A 21,092-nucleotide genomic window follows, 5' to 3' on the forward strand; every position below is an offset into this window, starting at 1 on the left:
ATTGATTTTTGAAATAAGATGACTTTGAGTTGAATCTATGATGAGTAAAACTCAAGTGTAATAGGAATGTAACTCAAGTTTAACCCTTTAAATTTTCACTAAATATATTTAAATTTCTTTGAAATTATTAGGACGAGATATAATATATTTAGTATATTTTTATAAATTTAAGATGAATAATTTTTAAAATAATAAATTTTTATATTGAATATGTGATTTAGTATAACCCGAATGTAACTTCTTTTTAAGGTTAACTATGAGCAAAGGAGGAGAACGATGAGAGAGAAGAGAGAAAGTAATGTTAGAGTTGGGGTTGGAGGAAGAGGAGATGGAGTGTGAGGAGGATGGAGGAGAGGAGAAAGCCAAGGAAGAGAAGGAGGATACAAAATGGGAGAAAGTGGCATTATAGTTGGAGTTAAGTGTGAGAGGATGAGGTAGAGGTAGAGCGAAAGGAGGATAAGAATGGGGAGGAGGAGACCATGATCAAGGTGGAATAGGAGGAGGTGGTGGAGATGGAGTGGTAGGAGAATAAGGAGGGGGAGGAGGAGGAAGCCAAAATAGAGGGTGAGATGGAGAAAGCTAAGGGCTTGGCATTTTTTCATTAAATTATCCAATATTTTTATACATTTTATTTTTAACATATCTAAAGATATTGAAGAGAGAAAATTTATAGTATTTACATGAGAAAAAAAATGTAAAAGAGATTTTGAGATTTAGGTTTGGATTAACTCAATAGAATATTTATATCTAGTATATGTGAAGATAATAAGGAGAATTTTTTTAGTATTTACACAAAAGAAAAAGCATAAAAGAGAGTTTGAGGTTTAGGTTTGCATTAACTCAAAAGAATATTTTTTATATATTTTATTTCTATTATATCTAAAGATATTGAAGAAAAAAATTAGTATTTACATGAGAAAAACTGTAAAAGTGATGTTGAGGCTTAGATTTAGGTTAACTCAAGAGAATCTACTTATACATTTTATTATTTTCACTTAGTCAAAAGAAAATTGAGTTTCCACGAGACGTATCACATTAATTATTTTTCAAATTTTATATTATATCATTATTATTATTATTATTATTATTATTATTATTATTATTATTATTATTGAATAATCGAGGATCGTATCCAATCGAATTCATATATGATAGCCCCGACCACTCCGTGAATCACCCACTCGTCACTGCAACAGGAATCCTCGCATCATTGGGTACGTTGTGATGTGCTCAATGCTCCATCTCCATTAACTCTGCTCTCCTCGGCTGTATAGAGTGGACTCGCGCAGTGATGTTTCAGCGAAGTTCGTCTGAGAAGGACATGGCGGACGGAAGCAGGCGGATGCTTGCATTACAACCCTTCTTTTGCTACAGTTGAGTTGAGTGGGCGATGGGCCACTCTCGCCACTACTTCTCTCCCCATGGAAGAGAGCAGCGTGTCGATGATGACGACAACAGGAATAGGCCACAACCTCAAAGCATGTAGATACTTGAAATTAGTACATGCTGAAACAAGTTCTTGATTTGAACTGTAAATAATAAGATAAATTTCTATGAAAAGAATTAGTAAGCATACGATTATGTGGGTGCATGAAGTCAACTTGGTTCCTGTTCTGATATCCCTTGTTTAAATCAGATCTGATCTCTTTTGGTTTGCTGGAATGACGAGAGGATTACATCACGGGTGATGGAGGGAAGAATCGCTTGCCTGTTTCTTATACGGTGAAAGAATTATTCTTCTTTTCTTCTTCATCATCATCATCATCACAATCTACAATCGAAGGCAAAAGATCGAACACTTTGTTCACGTATCTTTTTTGCTCCTGCAGGAGCAGTAGTGGAAGCTTGCTTTTTAAGCGTGCAATGTGCTGTCACAAGGAACGCCACCCAACGCATATGCTACAGAAACTTCTATCTTGTGAATTGGATCACTGAAAACAATTCCAACCTTGAATTTGAATCTAAAAGCTTGATTCCACACGCCACTCTCCTTGTTCTGATTATGCGTACAAGATATTGTTTGAGCAAACAATAGTTGATGAACATTATGATGTGCAAAGCAACTGGGGGACTTCGATTCTTTTAGACTGCGGAGGACTTCATCTCCTCCCGGAACGCTTCCATGTGCTCCTTCTCCACGCACTGTGTCATTATCCGAGTCCCTTTATTAGGCGCCGGCGGCGCCCCGATGATGCCGACCGCCATGAAATCGAAGTACGCGAATGGTATCACTTGGAGCGGCTTCCCCCACCCGTAGTCCACGTCGAGGAAGCCCAGCCGGGTCCAATCCGACACGAACAGCGAGTCGTACGTGAACGTGAGCTCGTAGGGGTCCTCCTTGAAGTCCCCCGTCGCCCACTTGGCGAAGTCGCCAGGGAGCCCGGCCTTGGCGTCCCTGATGATCTTCACGACGTCTACGAGCTTCGCTGCAGCTACCTGGCCACTGCGGGCGGTGACGGCCACCGGGTAGAAGCAGTTGCCGTAGTAGCCACCTGCTAAGGGCAGCACCTGCTGCAGGAGGTGGCGGGCGTTGGCGAAGAAGCAGAGGTGGACGTCGGCGCCGGGGTCGAGCTGGATTGAGCGGGTACGGGCCCGCCACAGCTTCGCGATCGCCACGTCGAAGGTGGAGCAGCGCTGGCCGGTGTGCTCGAGGTACTGGGCCTTGATCTGGTTGATGGCATCGAGGCAGACGTCCATGGTGTCGTACAGCAGCTTGAAGGCGGGGAGGACTGGTGGGCCGTTGGGAGGGAGCTTGGGAGGGCTGGGGATGATCTCCGGGGCCCATACCGGGTCGACGGTGGGCGTTGGCAGGCCCCGAGCAACCTCCCCGATGGCGTTGACGAACTGTGCAGCGCCGAGGCCGTCGGCGATGGTGTGGATAGAGATGAGGCCGACGACGAATCCGCCACAGGTGAATTCCGTCACCTGTCGTCGACGAGGAGTTTTAGGCTTGCAGGAGTCAACTTCTTGTTAATATATACACGTAAAAGTCCTAAGCACTTGTCTACTATACTAATTAATAGTTACAAGTTGGGTGTTGGTGACGATGATGTTTCTTGTGTTCACTGTGATCAAAACAGCTTATAGGATCGTAGTGTTGTAAGACGAACATGACATGAGATCACTAGACAATACGTATACCTGCATTTGGAGGGGCAGATTCATGGGGTCAAAGTCGGGGCTGGGCAGAGGAAGCAGTTCATCCTTGGAGATCATGAGAGGGAGATCGAGACACTTCACGTCCTCGAGGCTGCAGTTCGCCGTGGCCTCAACGAACCAGGCCCCCTCGCCGGTGCAAGCCACACGTACGTCGCCGTGTTCGCAGTCCACGAACCGGCCGGCAAAAGGGTGGTACTGCACCAGCACCTTCGACAGCGCCTCCTTGATCACCCGGGCCGGCTCGCGGCCGTGCTTGAACACGTGCAGCGATCGCACCATGTGCCTCAGCCCCGCGACCCGGTCGATGACGGAGAGAATGAGGGTGTCCTTCGGCGTCGGCTCGCTCGGGGCGACGAAAGAGCAGGACGTTCTCGTCACACTGAAGCTGATCTCCATCGAAACACAACAGCACACTCTGCATTTACAGGAGCATGTTTTGGGTGTATAAATAGACGGCAACAGCTGCAGGTTGGTGCAGTGCTGTGAGGGGTTCAGCATCAGGTAGTAGGTGAAGATGCAAGCCATGATCTGTAACAGCCAAACTGTGCAATCTCCACTGATGGATTGCTGTAAGCTTGAGATGGCTACAGATCTCCATCAACCTTATCCCATTTCCTTAGCTCCTAACAAATCAATATCTATCATGTAGTTGTATGACCAGTGGGTCATGGATTAGGTAAGTTGCTTGCTTGGCTTGGCCATGGTTGGTAAGCTGGAATGGCTTTTCTGAGAAGGGATCCTCTCCCTTGGCAGACTGATGAGTTGAACCACTGTGACTTGAGGAGGAATATGTTATAGCTGTAGCCAGCCAAATTAGTCACATGCCACCGCCATTTCATTATTACCAGCAGCAAACAATATAGCTCACTTATAGCTCCATCAACATTGACTGATGTATCAGTTTGACCATGCTTAGTTGGGACTAATTAGTGGTTGCTTGGAATGGTATCCTATCCCTTAACTTCAATGGGGATGCTTAAGTTTATCCTCTTAAGCTTAAGCAAGAATGAAAGTGTATCACAACATCCATCCACCTAATCAATGATGCTCCACCCCTAATGATGTTGTCTTGGCAAGAAATGACCAAGAAAGAAGCCTTCCGATTTTATGGTTTTCGCATATTTATTCTTGCAAAGTTTGGAAATGGAATATTTACCTAAAAAATTTTAATGTAACGTATATGTCCATCCAAACATAAAGATCCTAAAAGTATATAAAAATATTAAGTACCTAAATTATTTCTATTATTCTTCCTAGCATAATAATTTTCTAGTATATTAGTGTAAATTATAGTTTTAATTAATAGTTAATTGAGAACCAACTAAAAAACATGAAATATAATAGCATATATGCTATACAAAGTTAAGTTTATCTGAATAAATATTAAAATCACTATCTTTATATATATATATATATATATATATATATATATATATATATATATATATATATATATATATATGCTCGCTTCATCTCATCCCCCGTAAGAAGCACGATTCTGTGCTTTTGGCTTGTCTTCATAGCGTCGAGAACTTATCAGGAGAAGCATGATAACTTAGAGCACTCGCTCGACCTAGTTGGATAAGAGTCATGGTGGGCAAGGCGACAAAGGCATATCCGACACCCATGTGCTCTTCTTAATCTTATTAAGTGAGCCAGTGCATGCACAAGCTGAGTGTAAACATAAAATTTGTGTTATATTACATGTAATGTGAAAAAAATTTCATATCAGGATTGAAATTAAATAATTAAATAATATTATATTAAATTTATAATATATATCTTTCATTGTCATTTGAAAAAGATCTTTGTATAATATGTAAAGGTACTAATTTTATCTTTTTTGGGAAATCTTATATTACTAGATTCTACTATCCTTATACTATGATTAGGGCAATAAAATATATATCCCTTGAATTTTTCTGGATAATCAATAAAATATTCATAAATAGTTCTTTGATTCAATTTTTTTCATATGAATTAAATACTCTTATTTCCGTAAAATACCCCAAATATGTAAATATCTTAAAGTGGGTTTCCTACATGTTGATAACTTAAATGGACATGATGGAATTGACTTATTAGGAACCCTATTCAATATGTATATAGCTGCCTAAGAGCTTCACCCTATATTAACTCAAGTACAAAGGAATAGCTCATCATGCCCCTAACCATATCCATAAGAGTATGATTTTGCTTTTTAATAATACTATTCTGTTGTGGCACACCTAGTAATGCATACTGAGCACATATACTCCATTGTTCTAGGAATCTAACAAAAGGAGCAACATTCTAACCAAATTTATCATATCTGTCATAAAATTTACCACCCTTATTAGATTTGATAATTTTAATTTTCTATCTTTTGACCTTATTTATATACACTTCAAGAGTGTCAAAGGTCTAAAGACTTTTCATATATTAGATAAATATAGTCATATCTGGACAGGTCATCTACAAATATGATTAAATATCTTTTTTTACTAAAATAGAGAATATGTAGTTCGTAGATATCAATATGAATAATCTCAATGAATTCTTTACTTCTTGTGGCATTTTTGTTTATATGTTTGGTTTGTTTTCTCTTATTGTAAATTATAAAAAAATCAAAATCAAGGAAGTCTAAATGTTTTAAAATATTATTCTTAACTAATCTTTCAATTCTTTCCTTAGAGATATATCTTAATCAGTTATGCCATAGTATAAAAGATCTTTCATTATTGAAACTATATTTCAATCCAATACTTAGATTATAGGGTTAATAATATTTTTGCAAACTCAAGATTCAAATTAATTTTATACAAACCATTACACAGAATTCTAGAACTAACTTTTATTGAATTATAAAATATACTGAGTTTATCATTACCAAAAGGAAGATAATATCCTAACTCATTAATTCTAGATAAAGAAACTAAATTTCTAGAAATAGTATAAAAATAATATATGTTAATAAAATCCATCAAATGACTTGTCTCTGGACGTAGACGATAAGTCCCCACTGACATCACTTTTGCTTCGAGATCATTTTCCATAACGAATCTTTTATTTTCTTTTGATTTTCATATTGAAAAAAATCCCTGCATATTATCGGTAATATGAGTTGAAGAACCAGAATCAATCCACCAAGTATTAGAAGGTATTTCTGTAATATTTGATTCAAAACATATAAAGGTCGAGTTTATATCTTTATTTATAAATCAAGTTTTACATTTAATGTCGTCCTTATTCATATGTCTATTCTTGTCATAAAAGAAACACTTTACTATAGAAACTTTTTTTTCATTAGTCTATTTAACATTTTTAGACCTAGCAACTTTGGATGATGCTTCAATTTTCATTTCTTATAACTAACTCCTTAAGTAGTAGTCATGACATTATATGAATTTTCCTGCCTTAATTTCAATTCTTCTTTAACATACATACTAGTTAACTCATTTAAGTCTCACTTATCTTTATTTATATTATAGTAAATCTTGAATGAGTTAAACTGAGAAGGAAGAAAATTAAGAATGAACTGCACGAGAAAAGACTCATCAATATTCATGCTTAATGCTTTAAGTTTTGTAGCTTTATCAGTTAAGGATGTGATCCTAAATTCCTCGAGTGTTATCATACTGAACCATAATCAGTTCTTTTATTAGTGTGCTAACCAATTTCTTATCAGTAGATTTAAATCTGTGTTCAATAATCTTTAAATATTCTCAAGCCTTTATTTCATTGACTTGTTTCACAGTACTTTCATTAGTTATATTTGCGGGTTTTTCAATAAGTAATGCTAAGTCAAGATTTAATACGCTTAGTGTAAATTACACACTCTCTAATCATTCTGAATAATTTGATCCAGAGTGTACAATGACACTAGAAGTATGTAAATATATGGATGGAAGTACCGTTACAAAATATAAAAAAATATTAATGCTTTGAGTTTTTCAAAATATGATGAACTATTGATTTCATCTATATTTCAATGTGAAATATTGAATATCATCCTTGTAGAATAGTATTGTTACCTTTGGGTATATAACCTTAAACTATAAAGATATTCAAAATAGTATCATCTTATCCTATCACATAATTATTTGAAGTAGATTTTCTTTTGGGATTATCTAAATCTCCTAATTATATGTGTCATTGTAAATATTATTTTCTTAATATCATTTAGGACTAGTTCCGTAATTTTATAAGTCATACCACTTTGATGATTACAAGATTAATAAAATAATATAAAATATAATTTAAAATATTATATAAATGATAAGATTTTTATTGTAATTCATATCAGTCTATCATTCCAAGCCACTTTCACAGCTACCAATTAAATAAAATTTGGAGAGATGAGTTACAAATAATATTCATCAAAAAAATTTTATTCTAATTTATACTAATAAAATAATAATTTAATAAATAGAATAATAACCATAATATTTATTAAATATTAATTAGTAAAAGAAAAAACTAATATGATAATTATAATCATGATAACATATAAATCATCCCTTCATATGAAAGATAAATATTATTTTATAATTTCAAATATATATGTGTGTGTGAATAACCAAAAAAATATCCAAGAATAATAATTAAATTTTATTTACCACATATAAAATATAATCAATATAAGAAAACTATAAAAGAAAATCATAATTTATAGTTTTTATAAAATTTTAAATTAAACCAATCAATATTATTTAATTTGGGCAAACTCTTAGGCTAAACATCAGCCTAATTAAAGCAATCGATCAAAATAAAAAATTATCAAAATTTAATCCTTTCCAAATTTGATCGAAACTAAATTCAATTAATAACTAGTCAAAATATAGTTATGATCAAATTTAATTAAATTATATTAATTAATTTTTATAATTAAGTATATAAATAAGATATTCTCAATTTCATAAAGGTAAAATAGTAAATTTGTTGATAGAAATTAGAAGATTTGTTAAAGGTAGAACTATCAAAAAGGATTAAAATGGAATTAATATAAATTATAGGGTTAAAGGTGTAATTTTCTATCAAAACCCTAAGGGGCGTCTTCCCGTAGGCGATCGTCGCACCTACGTGGTCACCGCCTCTGCTTGTGGGCAAGCGCCGCTAGTATGGTCATTGCCTGCGGGCGGTTACCGCTTGTGCGACCACTACTTGGGCACGACCTCTGCTTATGCGAGGCTATCGCTTAGGCACAGTTGTTGCCCGCATGCTGTCGCAGCTTAGATGTGGCTTTTGCCCACGCATGGTCGTCGCTATGTGGTCATCGTGTGTGCTCTCTACCGCCCGTGCAATTGCTTGCGAGGTTGCTGCCCGCGCGCAATCGTCATCTGCGTGACCAGCCTAGCATTCGGTCCGCAATCATTGCCAGTGTGGTCATTGCGATGCACAGTCAATTGCGTCGTACGACTCACCACCTAGTGACCACCAGTGGCTGCTGTTGCTATTGTGACGCGCATGTTGCCTGACGCAACTGCTACCGCCAACAGATCTGCTGTAGTGGCTGTACGCAGCGAGGTCGACAGTAGTGCTATACAACAACCGTCGTTGCTTTGCGATCATTGAAGATCGCGTTACAAAGAATATAACATCGGCCACAAGTAGACAACAAGATAAAGTATATAAAAATTTAGATCGATAAAATATATGGAGCATTTAATCATCGTAAACAAAAATAACAAATCTCTTAGATGTCTTGTTATTTATAAATGAGAGTAGAGGATCTAAGATAATTATTATGATAGTTCCTCCAATCAAGAGTATCTGATAATGAATCATATTATAATATGGACTTCTTTTTTATTGATCAATATATGTCATCAAAATTTAATTAATTATATTATATATTTTATCTAATTATAAAGGACCATATAATCTAATAAAGTTCATATCCCTATATGAAGAGGATTTTGGCCAAGAAGATAAAGGGAGAATAACTCCATGAAGATGCCCAAGAAAACAGTTCAACGGAAACTGAAGCAAAAATTCATAGTTGTATCTGAGAACCATGGTCATAAGAATGAAGCTATTGATCCAAAATATTTGCTTCTCGGTTGAATGGTTTACATGCTGTTTCAACCTGCAGTAGAGATTGGGAGAGGAAGAGGCCGACGCGATCTTCCATCTTTGATTGTTTGGAGATCCAACCGAAAGAGACCAGAGAGACCACATGCAGGACTCAATTACTTCTCTTACAAGAGAAGTAATTGAAAATCATAATGCCCAGATTGAAACTTAACTCTGATACCATAAATATTGGAGGTGGAGGAGTAAGAAAACAATAAAAATAGAATACTATGATGCAAGTAAAAAGAATCATTTCGATAAAAAAACTGATGTATTATTTAAAACAAGAAAATTAACGTAGAATACTTACCAGATATTCTCAAATGTATTCTTTATATCTTACTTACTTAGTGGTAATGATATCATTTCATTATGTCATGATTGAGTTAGGTATAGAAACTACCTTATAATTTTTAGATCATGGGTCATTTCTTAACATATGTCTATAACTATATAGATAACTAGTATGAGAAGGAGAAAAGGTAACGAGAACTTTCACTCCAGCCGAAGGAGAAGAGAGAGAGAGACAGACAGCATGCAGGACAGTGCAAGATCGGCTTGCAGCAGCTCCACATGACTTCCCTTGCAAGCTCATCGGTGCCTCGCTAACATGGCGAGGCCATCTCGAGGTAGCAGCAGCAGAAGAAGAGTGTTGCGAGACGACATTAAACTAATAGAACCGAGTCCCGTTCTCGTTCCGTTGCTTTGTGCGATCATTGATTTTGTCTCGCATGCATTCTTCTTCTGATCCCGAATGGGGGATGAATCGGATGCCTTGATCCTGTGTGCTTTCAGCTACTGTGGTACTGGGCCGTATGTTCCAAGTCCGAAACTCCTTTTCACATCAAAAACACTTGTGATTTTTCTATTAGACAATCATTTTGTCAGCACTTCAATTAAAGATCTCTGCAACCACAAAAAAAAAAAAAAAAGAACATTCTTCTAAAGAATTACTTGAGTTTTGGATATCCTTTATTTGATTATGGGATGGATTCAAATACAAAAAAGAATAGGATGCTTGCAGCCGTCTTTTCTATGTGCCACTTTGGTCGACCACTAGCCTGATATTAAATGTGAGGCTTCCATTTCTCTTTATTGTTTTTTGGTTTGTTGGTGTAGTACATGACACAATGTCTCTCTCTCTATATCATCAGCCTTCTCCAATACGTGCTCTACTATTCTTTTCTTTTACTTGAGGACAACAGACCTTATGTTCAACGCATTATAGCTAACATACATACACAAATCCAGACATACATCCATCATTGCTTTATTCCAAATCTCAATTAATGCAAAAAAAAATCATCCCCCCACATTATTAAGTTTACTTTACCTTTAATGCGTGTGGCCCACCGGCCCCGGTGAGAGCAGGTGTGGTGGGTGCGTACGCTAGGCAAGTTCCTTGGAGTTTTAGAAATCGCCGACCAATCCTTCTCATTGCATGCGGTCTCTTTCTACACGCAAACCAATGTCAATAATAATAACAGGAAAAATCCCCCCTTTTTCTTCGACCCCCCCTCACCTATTCTTCTTCTTCTTCTTCTTCTTCGATCGTCGCCGAAAGAGTAACAATTCGATCAATCGATTGTGGCGACTAATTGGAGGGGAAACGTTCAAGATTTGTTTGTTGGGAGTTTAGATGGAGCAAGAGAAGCGGCCATTACTGTTCACCTCCGTCTCCGCCCCCCTTCCGGGCTCCGAGATCGAAGACCCCTTCACCGCGACCTCCGTCTCGTCCTCTTCTTCTAGTTCTACTTATGATGCCGTCGATCTAGCCTCGTTTCCGCGCCGGAAGTCTGGACTCCTCCGCACGCGCACTGCACCGGCCATGTCCGTCATTCGCGGCGAGCTCCCGCTTGGCCGTGGTGGCGGCGCGGGGGATGCTGAGCAGCCCGGCGTCAGCTCCTCCGGCTCGATTCTCAAGCAGGCCGCCGCGTTGTTGCTGCTCTACCTCTCCCTCGGCGTACTCGTATACTCCACCAACCCCCAGGGTTTCTCCGGCGTCGAGACCCACGCCGCCGTCGACGCGCTCTACTTCTGTATCGTCACCCTCTGCACCATCGGCTACGGCGACATCGCGCCGCTCACCCCCGCCACTAAGGCCTTCGCCTGCGTCTTCGTCCTCGTCGGCTTCGGTCTCATCGACGTCCTCCTCTCCGGCGCCGTCAACTACGTGCTCGATGTGCAGGAGAGCGCCATCCTCGCCGGCGCCCGGGGCGCCAGCTACATCATCGACGCGGAGAAGGGGCGGATGCGGATCCGGATGAAGGTGGGACTCGCCGTGGGGGTCGTCCTGCTCTGCATCGGGGCAGGCGCGCTGGCGCTCTACCTACTGGAGGAGCTGGACTGGATGGACGCCGTCTACCTGTCGGTGATGTCGGTAACGACAGTCGGGTACGGCGACCGGGCCTTCAAGACGTTGCCTGGTCGCGTTTTCGCCTCCTTGTGGCTGCTGGTGTCGACGCTGGCGGTGGCACGGGCGTTCCTCTACTTGGCGGAGGCCAGGATCGACAAGAGGCACCGGAGGATCGTGAAGTGGATCTTGCAGCGGGACTTGACCGTGGAAGACCTGCTCGCTGCCGATCTCAATCACAATGGATTCATCAGGTTAGCACATTTGATAGCCTCAACTCCAAAGCAGGTCACACTTAGCATTGCTTCCTCTGTTACAGCATGAATAATCCTCATTATGGTCAACATGAAATCTTCCCCTAAACTGCACAATTTCTTTAACTGATCCAATAGCCTTGATCTGAATTCGAAAGCAGTTCACACTTGCCAATAAATTCGGTGTTTATAGACGTGCATAGCTTGCTTTGTTGTAGCATGAGATTCATTGATGGGTGTATCAAACAAATGGTTTTGGACAGGATTTTTGGGGCTTATATAGTCGAGAAAATACACAGACGAGAAGAAAGAAAGAAAGAAAGAAAGAAAAGGCAGAAAATTTGAGTGTAAAACATAAAACATATTACTTGGAGCCAATAACATTTTCTAGGGTCATACATAAGCAAAAGAAATTAATTGTTTGAATTGTGTTGCTTCAATATAACTTACAATAATTTAAATAGATATCTACTTCATAACACGAAATGAATTCTCTGAACTGTGATGCTTCCAGATCAGTTAGATCCAACTAAAAGAAGACAAAGAAAAACACTATTGCATCAAGATAGCTAGCCTTTGTATAGGCTTCAAAGAGTTTGCCAATGAAACTTTCTGGAAGTAGTAAAATACCGAAAGCCAACTTATATATAGGGAACCATAATTCATCCCAATGATTATCTTAAACCAGAAGAGTCCTGGACAGAAACATTTTCCTATCAGCAGCTCCCAAAAATGCTTTGCCCGTGCGAAATGTTACCCTCTATGTTTGTATCAAGTGGCCACATTGACATGGAATAAGACCTTATGCAATTTTGCTTCCTATGTGGCGATGACAGCGGCGTAGCCTTCGTGTCGGGGTAACACGCATAAGTAAACCAGCATTATATCTAATGAGGTAATATAGGAAATTCCCAAAATATTACCTTGTAGCGCCATTTTTTCATTAATAGCACTTTAAAATGTCGAATCAACAGACCAAAAATCAAATAGAGAAGGCTGAATCAACCTGATCATTTCATTCTCGTAGTGTCATTTTTCACTATTCTGGGGAAGAACTTTCACTACTTGCCTTTGCATTAAAGTAAGAAGCTAGTCTGAATGATTGGCTTTTTCGAGGATGTACATAATAAGTTATATAGAATATACATCCATTTGTTGCTACAATTTTTTATTTTCCTCTAAAATCTGTCAGTAACTGGACGAACAACTCAATGATGATAGTAAAACAAAGAAATTGATGAAAGTTTCTTGTAGCAATGTGTTGTCATGTTTCAACTCTTAAATACAAAAAGAACACAAATAACTTGTTCAAACATAGGTGGAGCAAGGGTTGTGGGCTAAAAGATCTTGGTGCGGTTAAGGACAGTGGCAAAATTTTTGCACTTGTTACCTGTGCCAAAATCATTATAGTGCTGCCTTATTTGTTATTGTACGATGTTTTTGTTCTATGCCAGAACCTTTGTATTGCATAACTAGGCATCAATTTGGCCAGGGTCTGATGAATGCTGTATGCCAGTATCGTTATGCAGACTTTGTACTTTGTAATAGGCTAATAGAGTTGATTCAGCTTGAATTTGTTGACATCGTGTGATCATAAACCAAACAAAATAGAAAGAGGAATAATTGGGCTATTTTTCCTGCTTGTTACTGAACTGTCATTTTGGTGATTTCCGTAACAATTTTAGTTATCAAGCGGATTGGTAATGCTACTGATAAAGGGTTGAAATTCTTTCATGCTTACCATGCCTGATTCCAAGTAAATAAGAGTTTTCAGGGCTCATGGTGAAAAATCATCAAATATATTGATGTTCCCTTGTTGCAAACATATCCAAGTAACCAAATTGCATCAGAGCATATGAAGTATGCAGAATTGCTTAGTAATGTGTTTCTTGTTCTTGTTCCCTGAGTTGTTTAAAGAAACTAACTCCTGTTAACATTAAGATAGTTTCAGATAGATCGATACTAAAGAGAAAGCAAGAGTTATCTTTTGATACATGGGCTTATGTTCAATTTTTCGGTATTGCAGCAAATCGGAATTTGTGATATACAAGCTGAAGGAGATGGGAAAAATCACAGAGACAGATATACTTTTGATTTGCAATCAGTTCAACAAGCTAGACCCCAACAACACCGGGAAAATTACGCTCCCTGACCTACTGAGTGCCCCAAGATGACGACACTGAAGGAGCTATTAACAAGGCATCATTTGTTGTTGTACATTGAAGCGACGATTATCTAATACATGATTTTTTGGGATCATAGCAATGTAAACAGTCAACTTTTTTTACTTTCTCCCCTTTTTACTTCAAAAAGAAAAAAAAGGAAAAAAGTTACAGGGGTATAATCTTATAGGCAGACTTAGTTTTAGCTGTGTCAATATATTGAACCGCTGGAATGTTTAAGAGCAAGAGCTAAATTATGGTTGACTGCACACCGAGCTCTTACGGTGGGCAGCTTTTATTCACTAATTAGGGTGCATACATAAGTTTTGTGATCAGAAACAATGATGGGACCTTAAGACTCTTTAGCTACATTGACTTTTTCTGAAGGTGATTGACTTATGACAGTGGGAAAAAGAGTACAAGCAAGACATGTTTGTCATTAGCGTTCAACGACGTGGAACTTAAATGAGAAGGATAAACCTGCTTGATGCCATTTATATTATACTCATTGTCTTGGTTTATATGGTTTTGAGAAGACAGGTTGATGACTAGAATTTTTCCAACAGAAGCCAGTCATGTAGCAGACAGCTACCCTGTCACAATGAAGATCAAATATAAGATCCAACAGATGGCAAATCAATGCTCTAGATTGACACCAGGGTCAAAGCTGCAGGTCATGCCACTGAGTTGCTGGAAACAACTTCTTTTATTTTCTCTCTGTAAAGTTTGGATAGAATCTATAGGTTAATCCCATTGTTTTCTAGCTTGAAGATAATTCAGGATGGAGAAATGACTGATTCTAGCAAAAAGAAGTGTAGGAGCAATTCCAGCAACCCTTTTCCTTCGCCTGGGTTTGCTTTTTTGTTGCTGTTACAAATAGACCACATATATATGAAGTGAGACATCAACATAAATGAAGTTTACAACTAGCATACAAGCAAATCCCATTTTTCTCGGCTCACCATCAAACATAATCTTTATTGGATGCCATCAGCATGCCTGATGTTCATCCGTCCTTGTGTTTTTCTCTCGAGAACATCATATGTGAATAGTGTATGCAATGAATTGTTTTCTCCTGATGTTCCTCAACTACTGGACCTCAGATATCTCATGCTGTATAAGTGAAAATGCCAAAAGAGTTTATGCTTCTCTGCCTGGGACTTCAACAGTCGAGAATATCACCACGCCTTAAGAGCTCCACCCTGAATATTCTCTCAAGAAATTAATTGGGGAGGAAGGATGTTGAGCATGTACAAGTGCTTCATTTGATCCCTGAAGAGCTGCATGAAGTCACCAGTAATCCTTGCAAGAGGACTCCCCTCTGTGTCTCTTACAATCAATTGCCTATCATACACCAGGGAGACAACTTAATGGCCAAATGACAATCTTCACAAACAAGAAGATTCACAAGACCATAAGCAATTACCAACTTCTCACTATGTTGAACCAATGAATACTCCTTCGAAGACTCACCGATATCTTGCAAAAACCAAGGATGTTACTGGTTGTATCCAGCCTCTTCTAGCTTATCAATCATCTCATCAACCATTTGGTAGATCTCATCACACCTAGGGTGAGACTTATCACCAGTGACAAACTCGTAAACTGCATTGTCGACCTAAATTGAGCTGCTCCCTGGAATTCTCTCGGTGCATTCGCTTCTCAACAATTTTCTCATCCTCCGTACACCGTCCCACATCTTTGCCTGTGCATATATGTTTGATAGCAGCACGTAGTGCCCATCCACATAGGGCTCCAAAAGAACAAGATTTTCCACAGCTTCTTTGGCCATGCATTGAGAATTGCCCTCCAGACGAAAGCATCTGGTTTGATCGGCATGCATTTTATAAGTCCTCTTGCCTCCTCAACATGTCCTGCTCTTCCCAGTAGGTCGACCATGCATCCATAGTGGTCAATCTTAGGCAAAATACCATACACATCTTCCATAGAGTTGAAATGAGTCTGACCTTCACTCACAAGACCAGCATGACCACATGCACTTAGAACCCACCCAAACAAAGGAGATCTCGTTTGGTTGAATTCCTTCTGCTATCATCTCTGCAAACAGATCAAGGGCAACCTTTCCAAACCCGCAAGCCCTATAATCATTGCACTCCAAGTAAGAGCATCCCTCTCATTCAGTGCCCTGAAGACCTTCAACGAGTTCTCAATATCACTACACTTGGCATACATGTCAACCAGAGCAGATCCACCTTAATTCTGTTCCTCTCGATAGGCTTGTGCATTGCCTTGCCCATACCCAACGCCCCAATGTCACTGCAAGCAGAAAGGACGCTCACCATGGTCACCTCATCTGGAACCACATTGGCCACCTGCATCTCATGAAATAACCACATTGGATCGCCTGCTTTGTGCATATGCCGGTATCATGCAGGCGGCCCTATCAAAGATCTCTCGTGCTGCTCCAAGGCTGCCGATCTTAGCATAGCCATAAATCATGGTATTCCAAGAGACCAAGTCTCTGGTAGGAATCTCATCGAATAACTGACGACTTGCAACATACTCCGCTAGCATGACATTATAAGAAACTAAATCTCGTTCCGGCATTTCGTCGAAGATCTTTCTCGCAAGATAGATGGCACCGGCTTTCCCATACATCTTGACGAGAGCGGTCTGCAAGAACACATCCACCACGAAGCCTAGTTTGAACACGAGCGAGTACAACATCTCGCCGAGTGCCGTTTCGCCCAGTCTCCCACACGCTTGAAGAGCTAAGAAGAGGCTAAAGCTATCGAGAGCCACGCCTTCGCACGGCCTCATTCTGAGGAGAAGGCGGAGGGACTCGGCCGGGTTCCGGCACTGCAAGTGGGCGCGGAGCAGCGTGTTTCAGAGGAAAGAGTCGGGCGCGGGGATCCGGTCGAAGAGGGAGCGGCCAAGCAGCAAGGATTTAAGGTGAGGAGTGCGAGAAGCATCTGCGGAGGAATTTGGCGATCACGAAGCGGTCAAGGTCGAGAGAGGTTTTGGAGAGCAGGGCGAGGATCTGGAGGAGGTAGGGGAGGGTAGTGGAGTGCTGGATCAAAGACATGGCCTTGTGCGCCAGAGATCGAACATGGAGTGGAGTTGTGTGATGCCATGGCGGCCATGGAACGACGCTTGAAAGAGCAGCAACATTCCTATCAAGTGGCGGTTAAAGCCAACGGGAATTGCTACAATTTTCGCGCTGGCTTGATTTCCTTTATATATACATACATATATATATATATATATATATACACATATATGTATATACATATATGTATATACATATATGTGTATATATACACACATATATATATATGTATATACATATATGTATATATATATATATATATATATTTAGATATATATATATATCGTTTTGTCTTTTAGCTGCTTTTCCCGAATCCGAGACGGGGAACGCGAACGAGCCAAAAGTCCACTCTACCCCTTCTCATACCTCGGCTCTTTCTCTTCCAGACCAAACCCTAGCCCTGTATCGATGCCACCGCGGCCATGACGACCACGACGACATCAGCAGCGGCGAAGGGTTGCGGCGGTGACGGCTGCAATGCCCTCCACCCGTGGCCGCTCCACCACGTTCGCCACCGTGGTGGCATCCGTCGCCTCTGCACCTCCTGCGTCCTCAAGTGTCACAACGGCTCTTTCTGCTCCTCCTGCTTTTCCGTCCTCGACGCTGGCCCGTCCCGTCCTACGCCCACGCCGCGGCCTGCCGTCGTCCGCTGCTCCAAGTGCCCATCGGTCTGCCACCTTACCTGCCTCCAGAACCCCAACCTCGCCTCCCAATACCTCTGCCCTTGTTGCAGCAACCCAGATGGCTTCTCCTATTTCCTCGTCTCCACCTCGGCCGACGCCGGAGGGGTCGCGATAGAGGGTTCGGTAGCGCCATGCGAGGAAAAGAGAAAGACGATCGATCTCAACTCGGCAAAAGTGCTGTTTGCCGCCGCACGGCTTGCGGTCGCTTCAATGAGCAGGGCGGCAGCTGCCGCCAGGGTTGAAGCCGAGAGGAAGGTGAAGGAGGCCATGGTGGCGAGAAAGAGGGCGAGGGAGATGCTCGAGAGGGCCCTCTTGATCTCCAAGAAGGAGAGGGAGAGAATCAAGGAATTGATTGGATCCGGCGATAAGGCTATGGTTGCCTCATTGGAAGTCATTAACCCGAAAAAGAAGAAGAAGAAGGCACCAAAGCCAGAAGGTCCTTCGGTGATGTCCATAACAGCAGCGCATAAGAGAGTGCAGGCTCATGGCATTGCAGAAAATAGAAAGTCGAAGAGCACTTCTGTTTCTAGTGTGCAAAGCAGTGTTGCAGTGGACATGAAGAATTCAGCAGTAAGAGCTGTACGTAACCAATCAAATTATGTGGAACAAGAGGAGAATAAGGCACTTCGTTTTGGCTCTAAGAGTGGCAGTGTTAAGGAGGATTAGTGAGCTACAGCGTTAGATGCAAATAAAGATTTAACAATAACGTAGTCAACTTAAGGTAATGATACAACTTTTTTTCCTCCTTGAATGCTATGTTAGGAATGCTACCTTTTGCTACCGGGTGTTGCTAGGTTGACCCAAATTGATCTTGCCAGTTCACTCACATTTCCTTCTATGTTATATATGCTTCTGTTAGGTGGAATTTGCTCTTCTTAAATTGGACTTTCTTAGATATGTTTTTTTAATATTTATTTGTTGAAATATTTTGCAGATGAATCAACATCTAGGATTGATCTTGCCATTTCACTCTACGGTATATATGCTTCTTTTAGGTGTGTTGCTCTCCTTAAATTGGACTTTCCTAGATATGTTTTTAATTTTTATATGTTGAAATATTTTGCAGATGAATCAACATCTTGGACTGATCTTGTGACTAGTTTGCTGAACAGAGCCACTCTCTGCAGATATGTGCCACTTTGTTATTGTCATTTCTTTGATGAATTTGAAATGTTATGCAGATTATTGAGAGCATTGTAGTGTTTTGCCTGATCATTATAGTGTCGTTGTACATCATATCTGGGTTCTACTGCACCTTCAGATGAGTGAGAAGTGTCATTTTCTGCTTTCTGTTGACCTGTTCTTGTCACTTGCAAGTAATTGTTTCCTTTTATGATTAGGATTCCTGCTTTTTGTTCTCTAACATACGACTTGGATTTGGTTCCATTGACCAGGTATTGAGACAAATTTAGGTTTGACAGGTTTTCAGTTGAATTAACTTCACTGGCATTCTGTTTTGTTCCTCTTGTCACATTTTGTCTTCTGGAATAGTATTTTAATGCCTTCTTGTGAGGCTTAAGCATTTAATAATGTGTAAACTGAGGTCTAGTTTAATGTGTTTTATGTTATCTTCTGCCAATACGTAGTTATTTTGTCTGGGGATGAACATTGTTTCGATGCTCTAATGGTTTATCTTATCGATATATGCCGATGTACTGACTAGCTATCGGTATGATACGTACCGAGTCATACTGAGTGTACTGACACATGATACGATGGGATATACTCTTGTATTATCCATCTTGATCTATTGTCGAATAGTACGTATCACTTGTACCGAGTGATATGCACTAGCCTTGCTACTATCAACTTTTACTATTTATTTTTCTCGTGTTAGAACATTGAATAGACATGTTTTCCAATTGTGGATTGTTGTAGACATATATATGTATTACACATCATAATCAAAATCTTTGTACTGTAATGCGGGTACACCATATATCATAGTTCAAGAATTTTTTTAGAAAAAAAGATATATAGTTGACTTTTTTTCATTATGAAAGTGAACCTTCTGTCTCTTTTATTTGAGACGGTAAGGATGGCAACTTATCCATTCACCCATTTTGCATAGTTAAAGTGTGTGAACCATATAATTAAGATTGACGACGTCTGGTGTTAGTAGATTAGGGAATACGCTATATCATTGTCATGCTTTTTAGCTTTAGTAGACCTGACCAAGATTTGGGAATACCCTATATCATTGTCATGCTATTTTGCTTTAATATTTTTTTAAAAATAATTTATAATATGAAAAAAAATCACAATTTTATTTTTAAATTTTTAAAAAATTTGATGTACATCCATAACGACTTAATGAATGTAAACGTGTAAAGACATAACGAAAAAATTTTGATATAAAATTAAATATAATTATAAATACGAGAGTCTCTTTTGTTGATAGGTCAAAGGGGATGTCATTTTCTTCACGGATGTTTTTGTGTTTTCGTTTCATCGCCCTTCTACAATCGACAAGCTTGGGCTCTCATCGATTCGGGGGTGATGCTCGATATGATTTCATTTAGGATTCATTTTTTTTTGTACTAAACGCTTGCTTGACAACAATGAGTCATTAGTATTTACTTTGTCAATATTGCAAATATTTTTGTGTATCACGCCTATCAATCTAGAATTTAGCTATCATCAAACTTAAAAGAAGTCATTAGATACATGTGAAGCTCGGAGTTCGAGCTTAAGGATCCTTTGATTTTTTTTTTTTTTTGTAAGAATAATTTTTCTTTATGCATTATCAAACTTAAAAGAATAATTCTATACTTGTAGCTATCATATTTTTTCTTTATTTGTAACTATCATAATTCTATACTTGAAAGAATAATTCTATACTTGTAGCTTTCATAACTTTAAGAATAGGAAATTCTATACTTGTAGCTATCATCAAACTTAAAAGAAGTTGTTAGATACATATGAAGCTCAAAGTTTGAGCTTAGGGATCCTTGATTTTTTTTATTATTTTGTAAGAATATTTTTTTATGCATTATCAAACTTAAAAGAATAATTCTATATTTTGTAAGAATAATTTTTCTTTATGCGTTATCAATGTTAAAAAAACTATTATAGGAAATTCTGTACTTGTAGCTATCATCAGACTTTTTTCGGAGTCAGAGCTTAAGGATCCTTTGAATTTTTTTTTTTGTAAGAATAATTCATTATGCATTATTTCTAAAATCCTTCTATATACATTCTAATGTCACGGATATAAAACAAATGCCGAACATTATTTACAGTAAAAGTGCATAATAAATTTTTATATTCAAAATATTCTTTAAGCAATTTATATGTAGAATTTGATCACATAGGAACATCTCTAGCAAATCTTTTGAGTTTTTTTTTGTCATTTAA

At 39.1% G+C, this 21,092-nt stretch overlaps 3 protein-coding genes and 1 pseudogene across 4 annotated transcripts; 2 read left to right on the forward strand and 2 right to left on the reverse strand.

Moving 5' to 3' along the window:
- Positions 1 to 1,949: 1,949 nt before the first annotated feature.
- LOC135623298 (acyl transferase 4-like) lies at positions 1,950 to 3,896 on the reverse strand. Its single transcript, XM_065126093.1, has 2 exons — positions 3,142 to 3,896; positions 1,950 to 2,925 (listed from the first exon to the last, which is right to left on the reverse strand). The coding sequence occupies exons 1-2, from the start codon at positions 3,682 to 3,684 to the stop codon at positions 2,083 to 2,085; spliced, it is 1,386 nt and encodes a 461-aa protein (XP_064982165.1). The 5' UTR covers positions 3,685 to 3,896; the 3' UTR covers positions 1,950 to 2,082.
- A 6,819-nt stretch (positions 3,897 to 10,715) lies between these two features.
- LOC135623147 (two-pore potassium channel 5-like) lies at positions 10,716 to 14,288 on the forward strand. Its single transcript, XM_065125753.1, has 2 exons — positions 10,716 to 11,820; positions 13,847 to 14,288. Exons 1-2 carry the CDS (start codon positions 10,853 to 10,855, stop codon positions 13,992 to 13,994), a joined length of 1,116 nt encoding a protein of 371 aa, XP_064981825.1. The 5' UTR covers positions 10,716 to 10,852; the 3' UTR covers positions 13,995 to 14,288.
- A 767-nt stretch (positions 14,289 to 15,055) lies between these two features.
- On the reverse strand, positions 15,056 to 17,130 carry LOC135623146 (pentatricopeptide repeat-containing protein At5g66520-like; annotated as a pseudogene).
- A 235-nt stretch (positions 17,131 to 17,365) lies between these two features.
- Positions 17,366 to 19,074, forward strand: LOC135583898 (uncharacterized). 2 transcript variants are annotated; one of them, XM_018831292.2, is made up of 3 exons: positions 17,366 to 18,456; positions 18,670 to 18,730; positions 18,802 to 19,074. In XM_018831292.2, exon 1 carries the CDS (start codon positions 17,475 to 17,477, stop codon positions 18,399 to 18,401), a length of 927 nt encoding a protein of 308 aa, XP_018686837.2. In that variant the 5' UTR covers positions 17,366 to 17,474; the 3' UTR covers positions 18,402 to 18,456; positions 18,670 to 18,730; positions 18,802 to 19,074. The 2 variants fall into 2 exon arrangements, with proteins under 2 accessions (XP_018686837.2, XP_009417771.2); XM_009419496.3 differs by having other exon boundaries at positions 18,670 to 18,711.
- The last annotated feature ends 2,018 nt before the right edge of the window (positions 19,075 to 21,092 follow it).

This window comes from Musa acuminata, chromosome BXJ2-9, assembly GCF_036884655.1.
Source record: "Musa acuminata AAA Group cultivar baxijiao chromosome BXJ2-9, Cavendish_Baxijiao_AAA, whole genome shotgun sequence".
Classification (NCBI taxonomy): Eukaryota; Viridiplantae; Streptophyta; class Magnoliopsida; order Zingiberales; family Musaceae; genus Musa; species Musa acuminata.

Bases quoted from the DNA above. Each gene is read 5' to 3' on its own strand.
- LOC135623298 (XM_065126093.1), bottom strand. From the start codon at position 3,684: ATGGCTTGCATCTTCACCTACTACCTGATGCTGAACCCCTCACAGCAC. The intron at 2,926-3,141 runs GTATACGTATTG...CGTCGACGACAG, and splicing joins ATCTGCCCCTCCAAATGCAG to GTGACGGAATTCACCTGTGG.
- LOC135583898 (XM_018831292.2), top strand. From the start codon at position 17,475: ATGACGACCACGACGACATCAGCAGCGGCGAAGGGTTGCGGCGGTGAC.
- LOC135623147 (XM_065125753.1), top strand. From the start codon at position 10,853: ATGGAGCAAGAGAAGCGGCCATTACTGTTCACCTCCGTCTCCGCCCCC. The intron at 11,821-13,846 runs GTTAGCACATTT...TCGGTATTGCAG, and splicing joins AATCACAATGGATTCATCAG to CAAATCGGAATTTGTGATAT.